General features: G+C 38.3%; 1 protein-coding gene across 7 annotated transcripts in view; it reads left to right on the top strand.

The window, feature by feature from the left end:
* mctp1a (multiple C2 domains, transmembrane 1a) overlaps window positions 1–25,453 on the top strand; it is a 360,237-nt gene that overhangs the window by 127,889 nt on the left and 206,895 nt on the right. For all 7 annotated transcript variants that reach the window (XM_043709443.1, XM_043709460.1, XM_043709451.1 and 4 more), the window contains 4 exons: window positions 684–786; window positions 15,212–15,314; window positions 15,631–15,732; window positions 15,938–16,012. In XM_043709443.1, coding sequence (XP_043565378.1) covers window positions 684–786; window positions 15,212–15,314; window positions 15,631–15,732; window positions 15,938–16,012 — 383 coding nt within the window. The remainder of the gene's footprint in view (window positions 1–683; window positions 787–15,211; window positions 15,315–15,630; window positions 15,733–15,937; window positions 16,013–25,453) is intronic.

Here is a 25,453-nt window from a genome sequence, read left to right as displayed (position 1 = left end):
CCTCTGTTGCTACTCATTTAGGTCATAGCCAGTCTCTTTCTGAATTCTATTTGCCTAATTTCATTTGGTACCTTTTATTATCCTTACAGGAGAAAATAAATCTATCTCAATTTTTAAAATGTTTTGTTGAAAAAGCTTCAACATTGTTTTGGAGTGAGGAATTCCAATCTTTTGCAATCCTGTGTTACAGAATTAATTCTTGTTGTCATCACTATAATTTGAATGTTTTTGCCTCCTTGTTATGGTCTTCTCCATCAGAGATAATGGTTTGTCTTGATTTACTTTTATCATATAATTTAATAATCTTAAATGTCTCAATTAGTTCATCTCTTAATTGTCTGTGCCAAAAGCCATGTAAGTTTTATCACGTGCATGTCATAATCTTGCACATTTAACAGCCACTAGATGATTTTGGAAAAGGATGAACAGAGTGAGCTCCATAATTCTAATGGTCCTACCTTCCTGGTGCAAGAGGTATATGATGCTAAAAACACATTGAAACAGGAGAAGTCAGGAATAGGAGAAAATTTGTCACCTAGATGAAGTGTTACTTATTGTTTCAGCTGCACAGCTAAAGCTCTGATGCAGTTTTTGAAATCCTATCAGTTCAACTAATTTTTGATTCTTAGTTTGTAATTCCCAGGTTATAACAAATGATATATTTAAAAATGGCTTTTCTTTAGGGAGCAGTGACCCATTTTGTGTGATTGAATTGAACAACGACAGACTGCAGACACACACTGTCCATAGAAGTCTCAACCCTGAATGGAACAAAGTCTTCACTTTGTGAGTATGAACACAGTGATTTCAGCTTTGCTTTGTGAAAATTCATAGGTAATAAAGATCCTTGTTTCAGTGACAACTGGTAAAATCTGCTTTAGCAGCACTAATAAAAAATGTGCCATCGCTAGTACAGTATCTAGTAATTATTATAGCTTAAGAATTGTTTTACAAATAATTAAACCTATATTTCAATCACATGTTAATAGAAATATATATTTAAAATGGTGTGGCAGTATTTAAGGAGAACTTTGCCAACATATAGAGAGGCAGTCCCAGAGGGATCACGGACAGAATCTTTTTGGTTAGAAATAAGGAACAAAAAAGTTGCAAGTACTTTGCTCTGAGTGGTTTATTGGCCATTAAACAATGGGAAACATACAGAGGAACAAATTTGCAATAATATTATGAAGACGTGGAAGGATGGTAGAGTCATTGCAATGGATGATGTTAATCATTTGAATATAAATTGGGAATGTAGTACAACAGTGTAAAGACGGGCCAGAGTTATTGAGTGTGGGGTCAAGGGGAATTTTCTACAGCAGCATGTTTTCAGTCTAATGGGAGAGGAAAGATAGAAGAAATAGAAACAGAATTAGGCCAATCAGCCCCTCAAACCCACCCTGCTATTCAATTAAACCATGGCTGATCAATTCTTTTTTCATACCAGCTCCTCACAGGGCTCAACTCCTCAACATTTCAAAAATCTATCTACTTCCTCCTTAAGTATCTTCAGTAATGTAGCCTCCACAAATTTCTGGGATAGATTCTCAATATCTCCCATAATTGTGCTCTTTACCTGTAATAATGCCTCTTGATTTAAACCCCCTAATCAAATAAGACATGGACAATTAACCTGTAAATCACCAGTTTGTTTCAGGTGCTCAAATACTAATAGCCACAATCAAGTAGCTGTCTCCTTACTAAAAATAAATTCTTTGGAATATGTATAGTAAAACGGTGATAGGAGGAGGTGTGGATTATTTGTGCAGGCAAATAGGACACATGGCAGAGATATTCAGTAAGTGAGCTACAAAGTGTTTTTACCAAACCAGAAAATGCTGCTTAGGATAGCTCTTGAAGGATTTAAAATTACTGAAAAGGGAATATTGGATAGGCTGTCTGTCATTAAAGTTGATAAGACATGAGTAACAGATAAGGTGCTTCCAATACAGAAGAAAGTGACCGTGAAAATTGCTAAAAAGCTTGTCATAATTTTTTGATCTTCCTTAGACTCAAGGACAGTACCAGGTGTTTGAGGGATTGCAAATATTACACACTTGTTCAAAAAAAGCAAAGTCCAAACTAAGACCATTCAGCTTGACCCCAGTGCTGCCAAGGCTTTAGAAACGAAGGATAGAAATTTTTTCTCTTGCTGGTGCTGATCTTGCAGATATATAGCCATAGATTAGGTGAAATGGTGGGTCTTACATGCAACCTACTGTCTCCCTGGCTCCCAAGAGAATTAAATTCTGATTAGAAAGGCCAATCTCAACCTTCTTACCTTGCATTAAATTCTAGCTTTTAGGTTGCCAATTAATGATCACTTCAGGGCTTCATCTCACTGTCAATGATATTAACTCGTATGTGCGATAATTAAAATCATATGACCCGCTTGCCACCTTTACTAAGTGAGGTGTCCCAGTACAAAAGCATTTAGTTCCTAACTGAGGGCCAGGCCATTTGGAAGGGGAGGCTTATTGCGATTCATGACCTTGCTGTGACCCTCTGCCTATGACACCCACCCACAAACCCTGCTTCTCTCTGCCACATGTTACTTATCTGTGCCATGGGCCCATTCCCAGCCCGCCCCAGGCTACACCTACTGGTAGGAGAAAGTGAGGTCTGCAGACGCTGGAGACCTACTGGTATCCCTGTTCAAGGAAGTATTAGACAGACTGCTCACCTGTGGACCAATTAGGACAGTCACGGCCAATTAATGGTCACAAGGCCCTCTTTCTGGTCCCACTACACCTTTCCCCATGTCAAGTAGAGTCTAGCCACCAAGGCAGATGCCTCCCAGTTTTTATTACTCAAACTGCTGGTGGTGATTTGGGGGAGAACTGCAATACCACCAATTATTTGGATAATTCTATTTGGAACATGGATCTCCTGGCCATTTGAGTGACTGGCAACTCTCAGAGATGGAAGCTGCTTCTCAGATGGGAGGCAAATCTCACCTCAAAGCAGTTTAATAGCGCACAGAACGTTAAGTGGCTGTACGTCACAACATTGAAACTTATGTTGGGATTGAGATACTGGTTCAGCCTACAATTCAGCTCTGTATGTGTGGCATGCTGACATGCTGATTCTGTAGATCGAATTAAGAACACATCTTTCTAGTTAGTTGCTGGATCTAGCTTTTATTGTCTGTGCACTGCTCAAGTCAATTGAGCATAAATACATTGTGTTATCTTGTCAATAGCATTGTATTTAAATTATTTTTTAAACAAATTTTATGGTTGTATTATAATTTCACAGGTATTTCTGGTCAATCTAATCTACGTAGTGAAATCTGTTGGCAGACCAATGGTTTGCTCCATTGTAAAATGTGTTGTTTCATGGTTCTCATTGATGGTCCTCTGTTCTTAAATGATTATCAGTAGCAGAATCTCTGCAGTATATGTCTGAGAGGGTCTCAGTGCTCTTGATGACGTGCTATTTCATCCATAACCATGCAATTAGGAGGGCCTGTAAACACCTCCTGGGATCCAGAGGTTTTCTCAGTCAGAAACAGTGAGGACATAGAGAGGAGACTACATGCACCATTTTGAACTGAATGAGCTGGACCCCCTTATTAAGTACCCTCACCCTTAATGGACCATCCATTCAGTCATACCACATCTATTACTGATTCCTGTAATTTTCACTGAGGGAATGTTCTTCAGCAGCTCAGAGCCCAAGAGTCTGGTTTTGAACTGTGTCACCTTGGTATCAGTGGTGATAGTCTGGACAGTCTGACTAGCCCATCACTTCCCTAACATATTTCAACATTGAGGTGATAAATATCATGAGTTGAGAAGGAGATGGTGTGGAAGGATTGTGAACTAGAGGATAATGATTTAAGATGACTCACAAAAGAGGCAGTGGTGACAAGAAGAACCTTTTATGCAGTGAGCAGTTAGCATCTGGAATACATTGCCTGAGAGAGTCTGGTGAAGGCAGATTCAATCATGGCTTTCAAGGGGGAATTAGATGTGCTCCTGAAGGAAAGAAAATGCTGGGCTACAGGGAAGGGCAGGAAAGTGGGACTAGCAGATTTGCTCTTAAAGTAACCAGCACTCACACATCTCTGCCTGATGTCCTTTGCTAGGGTACAGCCACTTTACACTCCTAGCCAGTGACCGAAGGCAATATGACAGTCTGTCAGTGCACGCATCATTTAACTGTGATCATCTGAATCTCCTGAAGCAGAATTGGTCTTGCCTTCCATGGACTTCATAAAGAAGCTTATCTTTACTTTGACCTGAAGACCAAAAATGCTAGAAATCACAGCAGGTCAGACAGCATGTATGGAGAGAGAGCAAGCTAACGTTTTAAGCCTAGATGACTCTTCATCAGAGCTGATATAACATGTGAAAGGGAAAGCATTTGTGTAATAGTGGTAGGATACACAGAATGGTACCTAGGCAGGAATTTCTAAGGCCTCCTTCTCTTACCTCCTCACAGAGTTTTCCCCTCCCTGTATCCTCCTGTGTCTGATCTGCTCCTATTACAGGGAAAGTGGTACTGCAAATACCACCCCCCTACCTGTCTTCCTGGTGTGGTCAGCAAAGATTTCCACATTCCTCCATAACTCACCAGTGTTTCCACCAAATCTTGCCTGAGGTGCTTTCTAATCAGCCTGTTCAGAGATGTTACTGTGCAGCTCTGAGCAGGTGGGACTTAAACTTGGACCTCCTACTCAGGGATAGGGATTTTATCATGGTGCCATAGGAACCCCAAATGTTTGGTTGAATGTAAGTGAATCAAAAGCACTTCAGCTGCAACTTGTTGAGTTGCCTTTAAATAGCCCCATCACAGATGTCATCTCACTTCATAATGGTTGTTGTTATGAGGAGTGGGTGAGGAAGACATTGCCAGCATGTTCAATGAACAACTTCGTTGTGTTGGTCTGGCTTCAGTCCATTGGTGTCGTGATTATACACATTCAGTGATTTTCGGCTCATAGCATGGACACACCTGCTTACATCACTACCATTGATGCTCACCATGCAAAACAATCTGTCCAAGTAAACTTCATGTCAACACTTTTTTGGGTGTTGTTGAAGCAAATGTAGGCAATGTAATGATCTTCTTGTCCTTTATGTATGAGCTGACATAATTTATTTAAAATATAGCCAAATGTCATTTGTGCTCCTGAAATGGAAGAAATTAATCTCTAAAATAGTTACAAATTGAGCAAGAGGCTCTTGTGTACTGACTGGATAAATATGAGGGCATACCTCCAGAGCAAGATGTTCCATTTATTTATTAGAATATAATCTGATTTCCTATATCGTTATTGATTGAAAATGTAACAACCGACAGAAAATTGTCTGTAATGTAGTGGATTTACATTCTGTTATTTTGTGTCATTTTATAAGTATATCTCTGCTGTTATATATGTATTCATAAATCTACCTGGTGTGGTCACCATCTATAATTCATTGACCAAAAGATTGTGGGCTAAATTTTGACCTAGATTACCTGGAGCAACTCCATGAAATAAAAGTTGGGTTTGTTTCTACATCAAACAAGAGACTTATTCTACCATGGGATTGCTCAGTCAGGGAAGATGCAAACTAACCCCAAGAAACTTAGCATCCCTGACGTTTCTTCCAAAAGTGAATAAGCTTGTAGTTTATTCCTGCTACAGACATAGGGGAATTTGTTTAAGTTTATTTATACATATGAAAAAGCACAAAGAAGTTACATTTCTTTGCAGTAGTACTAGAGCTGTCAGGTCACGAGATTAGATTCTACTTGCAGTGCAGTCTTGGCCTTTGCAGAAATTTGGGGATTGGACCCAGCATAGGAGACATGGGGACAGGATATCCCATGCAACAGCAGATTTCAAGAAGCAGATTCTCTATTAATATTTTTACTGTTTCATGGCACAGTTCAAATCGGAGAAAACTACTCAACTTCAGCCTCCCCAACTGTGTTATGAGGGCCACAGAGCTGAGCATAAGAGCCATGAATAGGATTCAGAACCAAATGAAATATTGCCTCATGCTTCAGTGTATTTGATGTACATGTATAATCTATATACCATAATATATATGGGCCACCTAAATTCCAAGAGCTATTCACTAACATCCAAAATCTAACTACTTCATTTATTTCTCCTTCTGTAATCTTGTGTAAGATTAGCTTAGTGTAGTTAGGAGCTGTTTATGAATGGATATGTCGTGGTATTTATTAAACCAAAATATTTTCCATAGCTGGACTTTTGAATTAATTGTTGACTCTTCTACCTTTAATCATTGCAATTCTATCTCATCCTCTGAATACAAAGAGTAAGAGGATTTCCTAAAGGGATGCCCATTATGTTTAGGTTGTTTAAAACTGATTCAAACTCTCAGTAGCACTGAAATCTATGGTATAAAGATAGACAAACAGTGAAAAATGCAAATAATGTTGAAAGCAAAGATTGAAGCACTTCTTTAAGTACTGTGTTAAACAACCCAGAGGCAAAGCCATTAGATGCAGCTGCATTGTTTTTTTAGATGCTGAATCGACACCTAAGTCTCTAATATGGCAGGCAGGAAGTGCAAACTTATTTAAGCCAGAAGCACCACATTGAAAAAAGTAACAGATTAGACATTCAGGTATGAGGCCCCTTAAATCAGGTATGAGGCCCCTTTGCTCATGTAAGTGTTAACTTTGCTCATCTGATTTTTCTAATCGGTATGTAAATTTAAATCTCCCATGATTATCACTGCACCTTTTTGAGTAGCTCTCATTATTTATTTACTTACGCTTCAACTAACCAATGTGGTTTCTGTTAGGGTGCCGATACACCACTCCCACAAGTGACTTCTCGCCTTTATCATTTCTCATTTTTACATAAACTGTTTTCATATCTTGGCTTCTTGAACTTAGTTCATCTGACTCTGTGTGCTAATACCATAATTAACTAACCCACAGCAACCTCTTCACTGTTTTCTACTGTCTTGTCATTCCTACCTTTTGGATTCATGTCCCAATCCATGTCGTCCTGCAGGCAAGTAATAGCTACCAGATGTCTTGAACTCTGACGCAAAGCAGGTATCACCACCATCTGGGTTCCTGCACTTTGATGCAGGGAATGGTGTTAACCTCCCTCACTAAACTGGTCTTGCTACTCCACATTTTTCCATCCTATACCCCCACCACCATCTTCACCATCCTGCAACAAGGCTGATAACCATCTGAATTTCTACAGCCCCACCACCACCTTCACCACTCTGCACCAAGGCTGGTAATCATTTGAATTTCTACAGCCCTTTCTGTTTTTATTTCAGACTATAGACTTGTTTTTCTGTTGGGTCCCAAGAGTTATTAGTTGTTTAACTTCAGCAATTTGTTTCTACATTTGGAGTGTAGGAATGCTCAAATTCCAAAATTCTGAACAGTTGTAGATTTTTCAGCAAAGCATCCAATGTCAAAAAGAGGAAAATTCATATACTTTATTAACTGTTAATGGGAATGCCATACCAATAGAGATTGAGCATTGAAGAAATTACAGAATAATGTTGTAAGTGATATAATGCCCAACATACATAACTGATTCTTGTCATATTTTGACTCAATGTCAACTTTGTTGGATCATGAAGGATCATGAGGCCCAAAGAAATTTCTTACTCTTTCATCAAAACTCATTTCTTTAGCTACCACCATTAGCTAGCTACTTGTCATCTGATGTTAGCCTGATTCTACCATTCAGTGTAGCCAGCAGGATTCACTGTACAGGATATCCTGGTATTAACCATCATCTCTGGCATCAGCACCATTTATTAAAAAGCCATTGGCCACCCAGACAGGCACTGTTAGTCCAGAGCACCCCTGCATGTTGGCTGATATTTGCTCTGAACATGGCAGGGTAAGAAATTGACCCTCACTTTGTGGCAGGGTGATGCAGAGAAGGCCACAACCTTCCAACATGACATGACATGACATCCAACCTTGCCAGAGGTTGTCACACATGTCAGTACAGCCTCAGCGTGGAGGGATGCCCACCAATGTGTAAAGTTCATAAATGACTTTCTCCACTCCACCAGGTAAAAACCAACATCATCTCTCTGCTAACTCAAACTCACTCTATCACTCCTACTCCACACATCTCTGGCCAATGCTCATGCTCTGCCACTCTCACTATTGCATCTAACATTTTCCCTCACTTGCTCTCACCCATCCAATATCACCAATCCTGCATGCCTTCTGTGCTGCCTACTCACTTAGTACAGACAACTTACCTCCACCAGCACAAATAGTTCTGATATCCACTTTCAAATCACTTAATTCCTCCCTTTCTTCGATTCCCGGAGAAACTATCCACAATAGGGCAGAAGGAAAAGGGCAACAGATACACGGGAATGTCACCCTCCAAGTTCCCTTCCAAATTGCGCACCATCTTTACTTGGAAATATATCACCAATCATTCAGTGTTGTAGAGTCAAAATCCTGGAACTTTGTTTCTGATCCATAGGAAATAGCTAGAACAAAAGGACTGCAGTAGTTCACGAAGCCACCTCATAGCCATATTTTCAAGGGCAGCTACAGATAGGCATTAAATGCTGGCCCCGTCGATGATGCCTGCATCCCGCAAATGAATGAGCTAAGAAGGGTGATGTGCGTCCTGTCCCCTACGGGAAGAGGAGCCTGAACCTGACCTTCCCAAGTGGCTGACTGACCCTGCCCAGGCCTCTGGACTGATACCAGAGACTACTCTTGATACAGGACCCCTGACTGAAACTGTCTCTGTTGACTTGGCTGAAGACTGCTGACAAACATGACAAGCTGCCTTGATTTGTGTCTGCACTGAACAGCAAGGCACAACAGAAGTAATGTCAGCCTGGTATCTCTAGCTAAGGGGGAGAAGTGCTCAAAAGCAAGACATGGCAAGGAATGGATCTTGTTAAAATCCAGGTAGATACAAGGTGAATGAGCACTAACAGAGCCTGATTCAGCCTGATTCAATTCATGATCTGGATGCTTGATCCTGCAGGCAAAGTGTCCTTGCAGCAGCAAATCACTGCTGTAAATCAAGCTTTATAATGTAAAAGCATCCTGGAAGCAGATTGAAAAGTGTCATGAGGGTCCTGGGAGGCTGGCAGATGTAGGGGGTTCATGGATGTGGGTTGCTTGTAACTGGTGCCCTGAAGAGTGCCCTTAGAGATTGTTGTTGGGTATCAACAAGAGTGCCCAGATAGGCAAGTAGTGATATGAAGTCACCAGGTATTCTTTCATGTCAGGAATCTTTGATGTCTAGTTACCTCATGGTCAGTGGTAGGAGAGGAAGCTGTATGTGAATTAAATGAGATCTGCAGTTAATAAGGCTGACAACGTAGAATAATTCTGTTACTGAGATTCGCACTAGGGCAGTACAAAAATGCATGTCGCCATGCCCAGAATGCTGTTTGAAAATACAGTGAGTTGCTCCTTATGTTGAGAAAGACCTCGTTTGAATATCATGCTACTCTCCCAGATTCTGCAGCATAATCCATGTTGTTCGGGTCCCAATAAATTCTGTCCATGGTTTCCACCATTGGATAGTCTGCCAACAGACTCACTATCTAGCCTCGCGTGGAGGTTGCTTACTTGTCAGCAAACAAAAAGATGGACAATGTATGTGGAATGTTAACCCATTCTAAATCAACACTTTCAGATGAAAGAGGAAAATGAAAGCAATTTTGTAATTTAAATAACACTAGCAGCAGCAACTGATAGGAAGATTTTTGAAGAAATATAAGAGACTTTTAATAGAAATGTTCAAACTTTTGATCATAGAGTCATAAAATGATTATAGGATAGAATGCAGTAATTCGGACCATTGTGCTCATTGCCATTTCTCCATAACAGCAACTAAGTCCCACTTCTATACCCTTTTTGTCCTTTCAGAGAATTATCCAATTCTCTTTTCAAAGCCACAATTAAACCTGTCTCCACGGAACTTTAAGACAATGTACTCTAGATGGGAACCGCACACTGCAGGAAAACGTCTTCTTCATGTTGCCTTTGTTTCTTTTGCTATTCGACTTGAACCGGTGGCTCACACATCGAAACCTTTCCACAACCAGGAGTAGTTTCTCTTTATGCACTGTGTCTAAAATTCTCTTAATTAAAAAAACTCTCATCAGATATCTCTCCTCCAAGCAGAACAGCGCCAGCTTCTTTACGCTGTCCACATAACTGAAGTGTCACATTCTTCAAGCTATTCTCAAAAATCTTTTCTGCATTTTCTCTGTAGAAAAAAACATATAAATAATTTTAAAATAAGTGGGTGATTAAGCACCAGTCCAAAAATATGTGACGTACAGTCAAATGTAACTCTTCAAGTTAGATAAAGGCATGTATTGCAGCATTCTGTCTGATTTTAAACCAGGGTTTGAAGTTGCTTTAAATGTTACTGTGAGGCAAGATTACTTATATTCACTGAATCAGATAATCTCACATGCCAGCAAAGCAAGATTAACAGTTTTTTTTTACCTATTTTAATAAATAAACTTGCCAAACCACCTGTTCAGATTGTGCCAGTCCATCCAGATGAAATGGCTCTCAGAGCATTGTCCTTCACTTTGTGTGCCAGCTTTTCAATCTACTTAGGAGTCATATTTGCTAATGATCCTATATATTTCCCATTGTACCAGATAGACCAACTATTTTGTCTGTGTCAAGTTTACTGATTGTGACAGATGTGCTCACTGTTCTAGCCATGCCAGCTGTACTAAGTCTGCCAAGTGTGTTTACTGTGACAGCTTTCAGTACCTGTGGTGCTGGAACAGCTGTGGCTTTCGATATTGACACAACTCATCTGCATCCCCATTTGCTTTCTCATTCATTATAGTTGGATCCTAAATGATTTCAACTTTAAAGCATCTTTAGGGCAATACCTTTGACTGTGTTTGAAGGAAAGCTTAAATATATCTTTTTATAGTTTTGTTTACAAAAGATGTGAGTGCAACTTTAATTAGCAAGATTAACCAAAAGGAATCAATCATCACACAACAGTAAGAATGATCCTTTGAAACTTTTCAATAAGACAACAAGCCAACTAAAAGGTCAGGTAGGGGGGATCCAAGATGGCGGCGACCCAGTAAGACTGAGTCTATAGTGCTCCTCCCAAAAAGGTCAGGTAACCAAAAATTGATTAATCTAGCAACTGAGTGCACAATATTTTCATAAGTTGCTGAATGGCAAGGTCATGAAGCCCTTATTTTAAAGCCTTGTCTCTGACTGCCATACCGAAGTTTGTACCGAAGAAATGGTAGGCCTTGCTGGAGGAATGGGGAAGAGGATTTGAGTATAGGAGTGGCAAAGTTTTGTTCCAATCGTATAGAACCTTAGTTAGATCAAGCCTGGAGTACTGTGTACAGTATTGCCCCTCTTAGCTTCAGAAGGATCTTATTGCTACAGAGGGGAGTGCATAAAGGTTTACTGCGACCTGTTCCAAGGATGCAATTTCCTATGAAGAACAATTGGAATCATGAATCGGACCATTGTGCTCATTGCCATTTCTCCATAACAGCAACTAAGTCCCACTTCTATATCATTTTTGTCCTTTCAGAGAATTATCCAATTCTCTTTTCAAAGCCACAATTAAACCTGTCTCCACTGAATTTTAAGACAATGTACTCTAGATGGGATCCGCACACTGCAGGAAAACCCTTCTTCATGTCGCCTTTGTTTCTTTTGCTATTCATTTTATAGAATTTTGAAGAATGAGAAGTGTTCTCATTGAAATGTATAAAATACATGAAGGGATGGACAGGATAGATGCAAGTAAGATACTTCCCCTGAAACTATAGCTGCAGGACGAATTTTCAAGATAAGGGGGAAGGCAGTTCAGGCCAAGATAAGGAACATTTGTTCACTCAAAGGGTTGTGAATCTTCGGATTTGAATATCCCAGAGGGCTGTGGAAACTCAGTTGTTGAGTATGTTTATAGTAGAGATTAACAGATTTCTAAATACCCGTGATGTAAAGGGGTACTGAAGTAGTGTGGGGAGAAAGGTGTTGAAGTTGATGATCAGATTTGATTGCTTTGAATGGTGAATGATCGCCTCCTGCTCCTATTTTTTAAGATTGGAAGGGCATGATGTGGAAGATGGTGTCTAACAGTAATGGAAGGAGGATAGGTTCAAAACAAAGTAGTTGCATTTTGTAACCACCAGTCAGAGTTTCTGCTAAAAAGTTGTGGAAAATAGAATTCAAAGCTTTAAAATGGCCAGAAAAAAAAATAAGACTGTCAATCTGAAATGTCAGCTCCATGCTGTAATGTTCTGTGTTCTATATGTCTATATACCAGTTCGGAAGTAGTGCAGCATTTAATCAGATGAGAAAGCATGGAATGGAGAGCCCAAAGCTTTCTCAACATCACCTGATTACATTAGGGTGGGGACATTTGAGGACAGAGTGCCAGCTGAGACTCTAATGGCATACTAATGAATATGTAAGGACCTCTTCCTATCACAGTTATTGTTCCTTCAGTAGCAGCCTGCAGGTTGAGTAAACATATATAAAGACTGGGCTCCCACAACCTCTTGGATAGAGACTTGCAAAGATTTACATTGCATCCACCTGCACCTCACCAGAGACTGTGCAGCTGACCTTCCTCCCCCTTCCCCATTTTACCTTCCCCTTTGGGCCTCCATTACTAATCTTTGTGCTCGGCCTCCTGGAGTCCCAGCTGTGACCATAACCCCTGGCAGTCTGAAGCGCTGCCAGCCTCTCTCTGGCTGACTATCCTTGTCAGCTAAGAGTCATACCAGATCTGAATTATGAATTCTGTTTCTTTCTCGTTGCTGCCAGACTTTATGAGTTTCTCAGTGTTCTCTGTTTGTTTCAGATTTCCATCATCCACAAAAATTTGCCTTTATTAGAGGTGGCAATTTGACTACTCAAGCTACCTGTATATCTTGGCATCATGCTTGAATGTACAAACAGATTGTGGTAGGGAAGGTCACGGTATCTGTATGATCTTCGATGGCAACAACAAATTTAGATATATTACAAATCAACTGCATATCCAAATCATTTATATGCACTATTAACACTCTGAATGTAGCGCTGATATTTGTGGTACCCCATTAGTAACAGCCTGCTAGCCTTAGAATGATATGTTTGTTCTTACGCTCTGCTTTCTGTCTATTAACCAATTCTCAATCTATATTCATATATTTTCCTCAATCTCATTTGCTCTAGTTTTATTTACTAACCTCCTTTGTCAGACCTTATCAAAATCTTTCTGAAAATCCGTTGTGTTTCCTTTGACAATGCCAGAAGTGACATGCTCAAAAAACTCCAACAGGTTTTTAAACACCATTTTATTTTCATATGTTCATATTGACTTTGACCAAATTTGACATTTTTTAAAAATATTGAGTTAACACCAACTTTATAATAGATGTTAGCATTTTCTAGCTATGGACATAAAGCTAACTGGTCTGTAATTCTCCATTCTCCCACTCAGCCTCATCCCTTTTTCTTAAATAGTAAGGTTACATTTGCCCCTTCTCAGTGAACATAAATCTTTCTAGAGTTTATTGAATTATAAAGATATCCACCAATGCATCCACTATTCTTTTCAACACTCTGTCACGAAGCTCACCTGGTCTAGGGATTCTATCAATCCAGCTTATTTTTCAAGTACCACATTTTGTCAACACTTCATTTACATAAGTCTCTTGGTCACTGAGTACTTCTGGGAGATTTTCTTTAGGTTATCTGACATTTCTCTTTTCTCCTGTCCCCATCTGTAATGGGCCTCTATGTATCTTTGTAAATTTTTTTCCTTTCGCTTATCGATAGAAGCCTTTATAGTCCTCCTTCATGCTTCTCACTATTTTGCATTCATATTATCTTTTCCATTTTCTTGTCAATTTCTTGCTATTCCTTGCCTGTGGAATTCCTGCTCTTGTCTGGGGAATTCATATCACGGAAAACAGTCAAGGACAACACATGGTATGATTTCACAAATGAGTTGGATATAGCAGGAAATGTGTTGCTGGAGAAGCGCAGCAGGTCAGGCAGCATCCAGGGAACAGGAGAATCGACGTTTCAGGCATAAGCCCTTCTTCGGGCATAAGCCCTTTTCCTGAAGAAGAGCTTATGCCCGAAACGTCGATTCTCCTGTTCCTCAGATGCTGCCTGGCCTGCTGTGTTTTTCCAGCACCACATTTTTCAACCCCTCAAAGGCAGCCTTTGTGTGGAACCACAGGATATGGGTGAGATATTAAACGAGTGTTTTGCATCAGGGTTTTTCTGTGGAAAAGGACAGGATGCTGCCTGACCTGCTGCGCTTTTCCAGCAACACATTTCCAGCTCTGATCTCCAGCATCTGCAGACCTCACTTTCTCCCCAGTTGGATATAGCACTTAAGGCAAAAGGGATTAAAGAATATGGAGGGAAAGCAGGAACAGACTATTGAGTTGGATAGCAGCCATAATCATAATGAATGATAGGGTAGGCCTGAAGGAGCAAACAGCCTACTCTGCTTCTATTTTCTATGTCTCTATGTCTCTTTTTCTGAGTTGTTAATTGCTCCCAAACTCCAGGCCTGCCTTTATTTCTAACATTTTTATAGCCACTTCCATTAATCTAAAGAAATCTTTAGCTTATTTTGTCAACAATGGTAAATTTATCTTTCCCTTTGGATATTTTTACCTTTGATGAACTTCTTGTTGATCTTGTATAGATAGAAAGGAGGGCACAGTTCTTTTAAGTACAAGCGATTTCCTGTCTACTATCAAATCTTTTAATGTATTTTCCCAATCCACTATAAATAACTTGCCTCTCATTGTTTCATTTGCTCAGTTTGGAGACTAGTTGAACCTTTGAACAAACCCAAGCTTTCAAACAATGTTTTCTGACACCTATCTTAATTATCATCCAATGGTTCTGTGTTTATTCCTTTTATCTTTTTTTCACAATGCCACTGCCCTTTGGCACCCAGCACCTGAGAACAGTACTACATTATAGGCACCATTTAATTGCAATCTGCTATATCATGTCTCTCAATTGTGATGTGAATATCTTTCACTTAACATTTGTGATTTTTTTCTGGTTATTGCTAACACTCTATTAAATATTGTGTAAAATTTGTTCTTTCTAATTTTTCTACATATGCCTTTTCACACGTTTTTTGTTCCTTTTCTGTCTGCTTATAAATCCTTTTATGAAGTTCAAAAATTATTTCTTATTTATTTGCACTTATCTATTTCCTTCTGTTCCTCTTCCCCTGATTTAGCAATATTAAGGATATTCATTCAGTTCTGGAAGTGACAGTTTATGATGAGGACCGGGATCGGAGTGCAGATTTCCTGGGCAAAGTTGCCATACCTTTGCTAAATGTAAGTCTTATCTGTCTGACACATTGTTCATTTTTCGTACTTAATAAAATTCCACACTATATGTCTGTCATTTCTCAAGCAAGATTTGTAGTAATAACACTAAAATTCTAGCATGCCCAATCCACAACCACATTGAATCCCACGATAGTTAATTTTTTTGACAGACTTGGTGCTGGTAATGAACAGGTACTTGTCAGAGTTGCCACAGTTGTTTTGGGTTCTCTGTCAGTTTCAGCAGCTGGGGGTCAAAGGTTGCTGGGGGAGTGTATTCAGCAGAGACTGAGAGACAGACGGCTGTCATGTCCTTTTCCCACAGATTCAAAATGGTGAACAGAAAGCCTACGTCTTGAAAAACAAGAATCTGACAGGGGCAACAAAGGGGGTCATCTATCTTGAAATGGATGTGATTTTTAACGTTGTAAGTCTTAACTTCGGCTTTTCCTACTGCCTAAGATGTTCTTTTTGATCGAATGAATCTCTTTAGTAATTCTGTATGAGAGTTTTTATGTTACACTTAATTTTTGTGTAGAGTTCTGCAATTGTTATCTCAGTCATGAGATACCATGGGAAATATTTTACACTGTGAATGAAGCATTTTTTTTGTTGTATGTGATACTGTGCAGATAAGAGCAAGCATCAGAACAATCACTCCCAAAGAAGAAAAATACATTGAAGAGGAACAGAAAATCTCAAAAGAGGTACATTTTTTGACCACAATAAAATTATTCTCTGATTTTTCACAGCGACCTTAAAAGACATGTACCAAGAGCAATCTCAGTTATTAATCTGCAAATTGAACTGTTCCCATGAGCTTTTAGCATACATGTTAGTAGTACCTGACAAGTGGAGAGGTAGAATGGATTATATAACTATTTGTCCATGGCTTGTACTCATTCAGTTAAGCAAATCAATACAAATATGTGCAGTATTAAATGCCTTTAATTAAAGATTTGACATTGATATTTACACAATTTACCACAAGTCTATTAATATACCAGAAGAAATTCCTAACTATTTAGCTTGAGCATTATATGGCAGAAAACTACATTTATAGTTATGTTATCACATGGATTTCAGTCTGTTGTGGTGACAGTTGATATCTTCAGTCATTATATTATATTTTTCACTTACATTTTGGCAATATTCATGGCAAACCCACTAAGTGTGAAAGAGCTGAAAGTATAGTATTAATTTTTGTGTTTCCAATTTATTTTATTCATTCATGAAATGTCCATGTCACTGGCTAATCTTTTATTGCTTATGTTGTGAACTTAGTTAATGGTAATACTGGACAAGTCAGATCCCATATGAAACTTGGGTTGCTTGATCAAAAGTATTTTTTTTTACAATTTGTATATCATGGTGTTTAGTCACTGAACATATTTGTCTGTCAGTGATTTTTAACACAAGAACATAGCAATTTATAACACACTAAAAACCAAAACAAATGTTAACTATATTACACTTCATAACAATTAATTGAAATAGTCTTGAGACAAATATCAGCCATACATTTCACCCCTTTTACCCTAAAATGTAATTGTACAGATACAATTGGAAACTGCTTAACTTTACTGCTGATATTATAGGCTTTTTCTCTCTTCTCAAATTGTATCTCTTTCTGAAAGAACATGCACACTCACTGACAATCTGAATGGTTCTCTCTTTCTAAAATAACTTGTTTCTGTCTCTGACTCACTGTGCCATTGGACACCTTATTGCTAGGCAACAGCCTATTGGATTTCTTCTCTCTACTATCTTTATTTCTAAGTCACTGAACAATTCATCTCAAAGGTTTTAAAGGGTTCACTCAACATTGTGTTTGAGCCCAACAATGCTAACTTTTTAAAAACGTTTTTCAAATTCTGATTGATATTTAAGAATACAATGCAAAAGTATAATCAGGAAAGAGCAAGAGAGTGTAGTGGTGGTGGTGGTGGAAGAAACGAGTTTGCTCTACAAATGAGTCAGTGTGGCATTGATAGTTAAACACGCCACCTCTGTGCCATACAAATTAGCAGCTTGATGGGCTGGATTTTATGATTACAAGTCAGGCAGGCCCTTCCCACCAGATTCATACAAAATATCAGGGCACCAATATAACGTAATCAAGCAAGGCTGGGAATTGAAATCCCACCAACAATTTGAAATAACAAACTGTTGAGCCTGTTAATAATTGAATTGAATGCAACTTTTCATTGCCCAATCCATTTTTCAGTTGTCAAACATGAAAAAGTTAGGGAGTGATTTACATTGTGTGAGAAGGGAGCAGATGACCTGCAAATGGGACCATGGTTACATGTAGCAGTAGAGTCGGCAGGTAAAGGTGGCAATATTGGTATGTTTGTACTCTTTATTTTTCCACTATTTTTAGACTGCGACAAGAAATAAGTAGAATGAGGCTACAGAGGCTTAGATTGATAGTCATAGAGTCATACAGCACGGAAACAGACCCTTCGATCCATTCCCAAACTAAACTAGTTCCACTTGCCTATTCTTCTAAACCTTTCCTATTCATGTGTGTGTCTTAATCTCTTTTAAATTTTCTAACTGTACCTGCATCTACCACTTCCTCTGGCAGTTCAGTCCATACATGAACCACCCTGTATAGAAAAGTTGCCCCTCAGGTCCCTTTTAAATCTTTCTCCTCTCACCTTAAAAATATGCCCTCTAGTTTTGAACTAACACCCTAGGAAAAAGACCTTTGCTATTCACCCTATTTATGCCCCTCATAATTTTATAAACCCCTATAACATCACCCCTCAGCCTTGTACGCTCCAGTGAAAAAGGTCCCAGCCTATCTGGCCTTTCTTTATAACTCAGACCTCCAGTCCTGGTATAACCCTGTTGAATCTTTTCTGAGCCTTCTCCAAAGTAATAATTTCTTCCAATAAATCTATACACAGTACTCCAAAAGTTGCCTCACCAACTTCCTGTACAACCTCAACGTGACATCCCAACTCCTATGCTCAGTGGTCTGAACAATGATGGCAAGTGTGCTAAACACCTTCAAAACCACCTTATCTACCCCTGATGCAACTTTCAAAGAACTATGTACCTGAACCTCTGGTCTCTCTGTTCGACAATTCTACCCAGTGCACCGTTAACAGTATAAGTCCTGCCCTTGTTTGTTTACCAAAATCCAATACCTCGCATTTATCCAAATTAAATGCTATCTGCCACTCCTCAGCCCATTGATCAAGATCCCTTTGTAATCTTCGATAATCTTCTTCACTGTCGACTGTACCACACATCCAGTTCACACCCTAAACCTTCTCACTCCAGACCTGGCAAGCCAGACATCTGATTCGGCACACAGAACACCTCATGCCACGAATTGACTGCTATCCGGGTAATGGCAAATTGACATGCCAACGTTTGATTCATTATGCTGACAGGGAGGCAGTGTGAGGGAGGGAACCCACCACCCACTTTCAGTTCCCCTCCCTTACTCCAGTATTAACTATCAACATAAACAAGGAATGAGCAATAAATACTGGCCCACCCTGTGATACCTACAACCCACAAATAAATTTTTAACGAAGGAGCAGAGCAGAAGAGGCTACAGAAGAAGTTCTGGCACATATCCTGTCTTGAAGTGGGAAACAAAGCCATTTAAAGCTGTTTAAACATGTGCGGCTTCTTGATATCCTATTTGAACTAGGGTAACATGCACACACCTGAAAGATTTGTTTCTGGTAATCACAGACAAGGCATATATTCGGTGAAGTGGAAACACTATGAATGCAGTTGGCTGATTCCAGGGAACTCTCAGCACCACATGCCCCCTTATGCCATTTCACTGATGGGAGAAAATCCTACAACTCTGGCAGTATTGCTCTCTGGGTTTATTATGAACCTTAGAAATTCACTTGTTCTTCTATCCAAGCAATTGGTGACTTTGCTTATACATTTGTAAGTGGCCAACTAATATTCAGCAAATAACCCAGTGGAACTAAGTGGCAAAGCATGGCGAAAGCAATGTCATGACGAATTCCAATGCTATTGGAATTTGATTGCTTCATAATCCATATGGACAGAAGGATTTACTGAAGGAGCTGGAATATGTGAATGATGACAGCCACCTCTAACATTGCCTCTCTGACATTTGCATGTAGCAAATGTCTATCCCGACTCCCACACTGAAACCCTCAAACAGTCATCCATCTTGTTCAGCACTCATTGTGTCACCCTTGCACTTCCCACAGTTATTCTTGTGCCTTGGGACTTAATTATGCTTCACTTATACTCTCCTGACATTGATCTTCTCTGGATAATCCCTCTTTCCAGCATAAGTCAGGCTGACACCATCCTTCCTACCTCCATCATTCAGCATTAGCTCTCTTTCAACAAATTCTTTCTTCCTACTTCTGACCTTAGGTGAATGAAGCCCATGGGTCATGTAGCAATGATATTATTTTAGGAAGGTGACCATAGAGATGTGAACATATTTGACCATGATTGCTATCCATTTTTCTAGGATTTGCATATAGTACTGTGAAATTAACAGCGCAATAACTGAGAAGGAAGTATAAATTGGAGTGGATGAATTATGCCAAATGAAGTCAAAAAGACCAAAGAGAGAGAGAAAAGAGAGACTTTCTTTTTCAAATTATGTTTTTAAAGTTCCCAACAATTACCATCTGATTAAGTGAAATGCCACATTTGTAAATGTTATTTTTCACTGTTTGGGAAACGGTCTTTTAGGTAATTAATAATTAGCATAATATTAAAAGACTGCTTAGATTGAAATGGACAAGGCTTAACTCTCAGTGGCATGTTTCACTCAAATCTATTCCACATGTGCAGCAGTTTCAATCTGTTTAGTACATTTCAGTGGTGGGTCAGTATGACAAGATGCTGTTTATTACCAAGTTAATGTGTCACAGCAATGCAATATGAACAAGAACGTATGGATATTGCAGTACACCTGAGATTGCTATACCATTTGTTCATGAATAATGGTGAACTCCATAAGCCTCACCACTATTTTGACAGCAAATCATGACACATTAACCCAAACTGGTACATTGTATTGGGAATGCATTTAGTATTTCTGTGTTTAATTAATGCCAAAATAATTTTGACACTTTTGGCTCTTTTTTCATGGAATTTGAAAGGTAAAAATAATAGCATTAGACTGACTTTATTTAGTTAATTAAGAGTAAGTTCACTCCAATGAAATGTAAACATACTGAACACTGACAAACAACATGATGTGGAGGTCAATAAGCCAAAATAGCTAAACACTGCTTGCACCACATTTTATTGATATTTTAGAATAGTACAATCAGAATATATAAAATTGAGTGCATTTCATAATCCAGATGAGCATTCCCAGTTTATTAGCTAATAGAAATTTGCTGCTGTGTTCTGACTTTATCACCACACAAGCATGTGCAGTGAAGCAGAACCAGATTTTGACAATGACATCACTTATGACACAAAAATGCAACAACTCAAGTTTCAATTTCATTCATATTTGAATCTTCATATGCATTGTTTAAGTTTCCAAACTATCGATATGGATATAGTTCAGTGCTGGTTGCTTTGTGAATGATGTGTGGTGGAATATCCGGCAATTGTTTATGAATATGCTGAACTGTTTGATACAAAACCTCTTACAAAGCATGTGCTGAACTAACCGATCCTGCTAATATCCCATGTCCATGAAAAGATTCCCTACTTTACATCCCATTGACAGCATACTATAATTCATTTAGGACTTCCTAACTAAACTATGGAATATTGATCTTGATTTGAGACTGTTTGGAGTCTTTCTTTGTAGACTGAGTGAAGTATCTTGTCAAACTCCTTTGTAAACAAGAAATAAATTAGACTGCAGTGTTTGAATCTTCCCCAATCTGGACTCTAGGTTGGACCTCATTTTTCCTAAGTAAAAGGTACTTTGCAAATCTATGAAATACATCATCTGAATATTTACTTAATTAACATACTAGCTGTCACAGAATGGCTGGTTTGAAGATACATAATCCAATTTATTGACGATATCATAACAGAAAAATTTTAATGAACACTCCATACTTTTTATATGTACAAGTAGTTATTCTATAACACAATGGTTGTGTTCTTATGCCACCTTGCATTATAGAAAAATCGCACTTTAGAAACAGTGCTTAAAGTGTTGGCAATGTGCGTTACAGCCAAAACATGTTTTAAAAGTTCATGCTTTAGAAATAGTGTCCCAATTCATCAGTTATGTTACAGTGAATTCGCGACCTGTACAGTCAGTTCTGCTATAACGCATGTTTCTTCAACATGAATTGGCTTTACTGCGATTGAAGAATTTAGACCATTATCTGTGGAATGTGAACTTTTCTTACCTATATTGGTTATAACACGATTCTGGCCCTATTGGCTTAAATGGCGCAGCTATTGCATAATTTTCTTTTAACATAAGATCGCATGAGAATGTTACTATCGTGTTACATCAGAACCAACTGTATTATTTTTATGTTATATTGGAGTGTTAAAATATCACTGTGGTTCTCAAAAACAAATTTCAGCTTTAATGTATTAAAACGTCTCAAGGCAATTTATTGGACTATTATCAAACAAAATTGGCATCAAGCTCAATAAGGCAATAGTAGGACTACTGAACAAATCCTTAAATAGAAAATGCCATCATTGCAATTTCAATTTCTCTGTTCCTGATGAAGCGGAGTTGGTACCTACCTCCTTGCTTCATCCCATCATAAATATATGGATTAAGTTATGATTTGGAAACCTTCAAATCATTGAGGATGCTACCTGGTGTGGTATTTGTCAGTGAAAGAATATTGCCACCCTTCACTTTGCTTGACTGATTCTACATAGTTTGCAATGGCACAGGAACAATCACTGGTGAGCCTTAGAAAGAAGAGGTTGTTTTCTTAAATAAGATGCAGTTTAGTGTGTGTTAGCAAGTAGTTAAAAGTTACAGTGGTATTTTTTAGACATCATTACAAATGGGGAGACTTGTGGTTATAGTTTTCCATTCCACTAGATCTGAGAGTTCTACCTGGGCATACATGACATCATATGATTGGGTGGAGCTTAATGCTGTGTCCAACATTAATTATTTCAGGACCTTTGTGATTTGAACTGTGGGATTTATGTGCATAAGTTTTAATGTTATTTAGGGTGAGATTGGTTCTGGCTTTTGAGTTAGCAACCAATGGGTTTTTCTGTGTGTCTGAAGTTAATAGTTTTTTAAAGTATTACTATAATCACGGTGGTTGTTTTTGAAAACAGCTTTTGAAGCCTGGCCAAAGAGTGATCAGATTAATACACTAATAGATTTTTGTTAATTTTAGATTGTTTGTGACTTAGCATGGTAAATAATGGGGCCTCAAATAGAGTTAAGGGAGTTTTGTGTCTGGGCCCCTGAGAAGACCTTAGAACAGGATAGCTGCATATGGCAGAATCCCTGAGAAGGAATGATAGATTTACTGAATTAGATTATTTTACAGTGAAAAGTAAGTATTAATCTCAGACCAGAAGTTTTGGGGGTAAAAACCTGGACGTGTTTATTTAGGTTGAGTACATTGAAGCTCAGATATGTTATAGCTCCAGGAAGAAGATATCACAGTTCCAGTCTAAAAGATGAAGTTGCAAGTGACTTAAACCTACCAAACTGTTAGATTCAAGAATATTGGTGTATTATGTTATGCTTTTAGGAACTGTACGAAGAATGGTGTTTTAGTTATTATACAATGACTACTTTGTTTCTTATCAATTATAAAGGACTATTTTGGGATTAATGGAGTTTTACTATGTGTTTGTATAATAAATAAATAATTCCATTTTATCTTTATTTCTTTTGTAATAAACACCTATTTTATTGTTAAAAAACAGTATCTTTAGAATTGCTGCTTATGTTTCAGTGGGAGACCAATTCATTAAAATCAAAACAAATAAAATTATGAGCTATTAGGCTGGGATTCTATCTGGGATCTGCCCTGTCAGAAGTAACATCAGCTGAGATCATAACACATTACCTTATGTAAGATATTCCCCAAACTCTTTATTCTATAGCTAATATTAGTACATTCATTATAGAATTACATGTACCATTATCCCATTTCCTCTCAAATTTAGACAGTCTGGATATTTAACAATTTTTCATTAACATGTTTTCTTTGGTAAAGTAGTAGGTGTTTCACTTGAAGACTGTTGACCTTGATTCAGATCTTGACTGTGGTTCTGATCTTAACTCTGCATAGCCTGCAGACTGTCATTGTTACAACATTCCTCAAAATCTATCCACTATCTAAAATGCACATGCCAAAAGTGAGATGAAATGCTGTACAGTCACCTGGATGAGTACAGCTCCAACAGTATTGAAGAAATAGTATAATCAAAGAGAAAGCTGTCTGCTTGATTGGCACCCCATCTGGCACCTTAAATAATCAACTTGCTTTACTGCTGACATGCACCGTGATTATTATGTAAGGCAACTACAAAATGCACTCTACTAACTCACCAAGGTTTCTTTCTTCAACAGCAATCCCATGAGCACTGCCCCCTGGGAAGAATGCATGGGGGAACACCACAATATGCATAATAATCCAAGCCACATTTTCATAATTTATGATATATCACCATTTCGTAATCACACTGGGTCATGAATATTCCCCTTGTAACACTGGAATTATCTTCAACGCACAGACTACATTGGTTCAAGAATACAGCTGACCATCACTTTTAAAGCAGTAAATACTGACTTCATCATGAATGAATAAAGCAAAAATCCAATAGTTTTGTTTCCCTCTACCTTCAGCCAGCAGGGTTAAAATTTCTTGTCAGGCTTGTGGCTGTTTATTTATCTAGGCTTTCTGGTGGTTTAAACTTGATGTACTGTACATGTTAAATTCCTCATTAGTTTTGCAGTCATTCAGTATTTGATCCTTCAAAATCAATATTAATGATTTATGATATAATAATTATGAAATTCATCCAACTTTTAAAGTCTTAAAATGCAAATTATTTGAAACAATTAGATCAATGATAAAATGGCCAAGGGCATATGAGCTGCCTTTTAGGCCTCACTAAAAATAAAGCCAGAAAATTATTTCCTTGAAATTCAGCAGTCGCCAGATGTTTCTGTTCTGATTCAATCTGTATTTGTCACTAATTAGATTCTAGTTCCTTATAGTTTTGTGCAACAATATGTGGTAAAATAGTGAGGTACAATAAACGAATATCAAGATCATTTTTCCAATGTATAGAAAGACTATGATATATTTCCCCTGACTAGTTTCTGCTATAGAGGGCCATTGATGTAGAATGCTGTGGGGACTGATCAGAAAATGTGTGATATGCCATAATTACTCCCACATTGCCCTGAATTACCTCTAGTTAATGCTTTATACTGACAGCAATTTAGTGATATTACAACCAAGATCATTAAAGATGTGCCATTTGGGGTCTTCTAGCCAGAAGAGATGCATGTGCAGTTATTGCCAGTAGCTTGTCAGTGAGTGACTCTGACTGTTGCACAAGGGATTCCCAGTCCTACATACTGGTATCAGAGTTTCAAAATGTTTTTTTCATTAAAGCCAGCTTACATTCATATAGCTTAAAATGGTTACGTTTATAACAATGGCAGGAATTTTGAATTGTGACTATTACAAGATGTCAGTCTTGTCTCAATAATAACACTCTCGACTCAGAGTTGTGATTGGTTTAATTTATTCTGTCATGAAATGTGGCCATTGTGGACAAGGTCAGCAATTATTCCCTATCTTAATAGCTCCTGAAATAGTGATGACGGATACCTTCTTGAAACGTGGTGGCCCGTAGGAAAAAGATTAGATCATTTAGTCTATGCTGCTTGTTCCATTGTTCACTAAGAATTGTGATGCACTGTGCAGCAATTAGATTTAAGTTCTACTTCAGAGATTTAAGCACATAATCTAGACTGACATTTCATTACATTATTGCAGGAGTATTGCACTGTCATTGGTGCCAATGTTTAGATAAGATATTAAAATACAGTGCCTGGCGATCTGAAGGCAAGCTCTGAAAAGGAGTTATCCTGTTCTTCCCATTATTCTCAACTAACATCACTAAAATAACTTGTCTTGTCATTTATGCTATTTTTAATGAGAACTTGAGTAAGTTGGCTTTTATGTTTT

The sequence above is a fragment of the Chiloscyllium plagiosum genome, chromosome 2 (genome assembly GCF_004010195.1).
Source record: "Chiloscyllium plagiosum isolate BGI_BamShark_2017 chromosome 2, ASM401019v2, whole genome shotgun sequence".
NCBI classification, from domain to species: domain Eukaryota; kingdom Metazoa; phylum Chordata; class Chondrichthyes; order Orectolobiformes; family Hemiscylliidae; genus Chiloscyllium; species Chiloscyllium plagiosum.
This window is presented reverse-complemented; position numbering and strand designations above follow the sequence as displayed.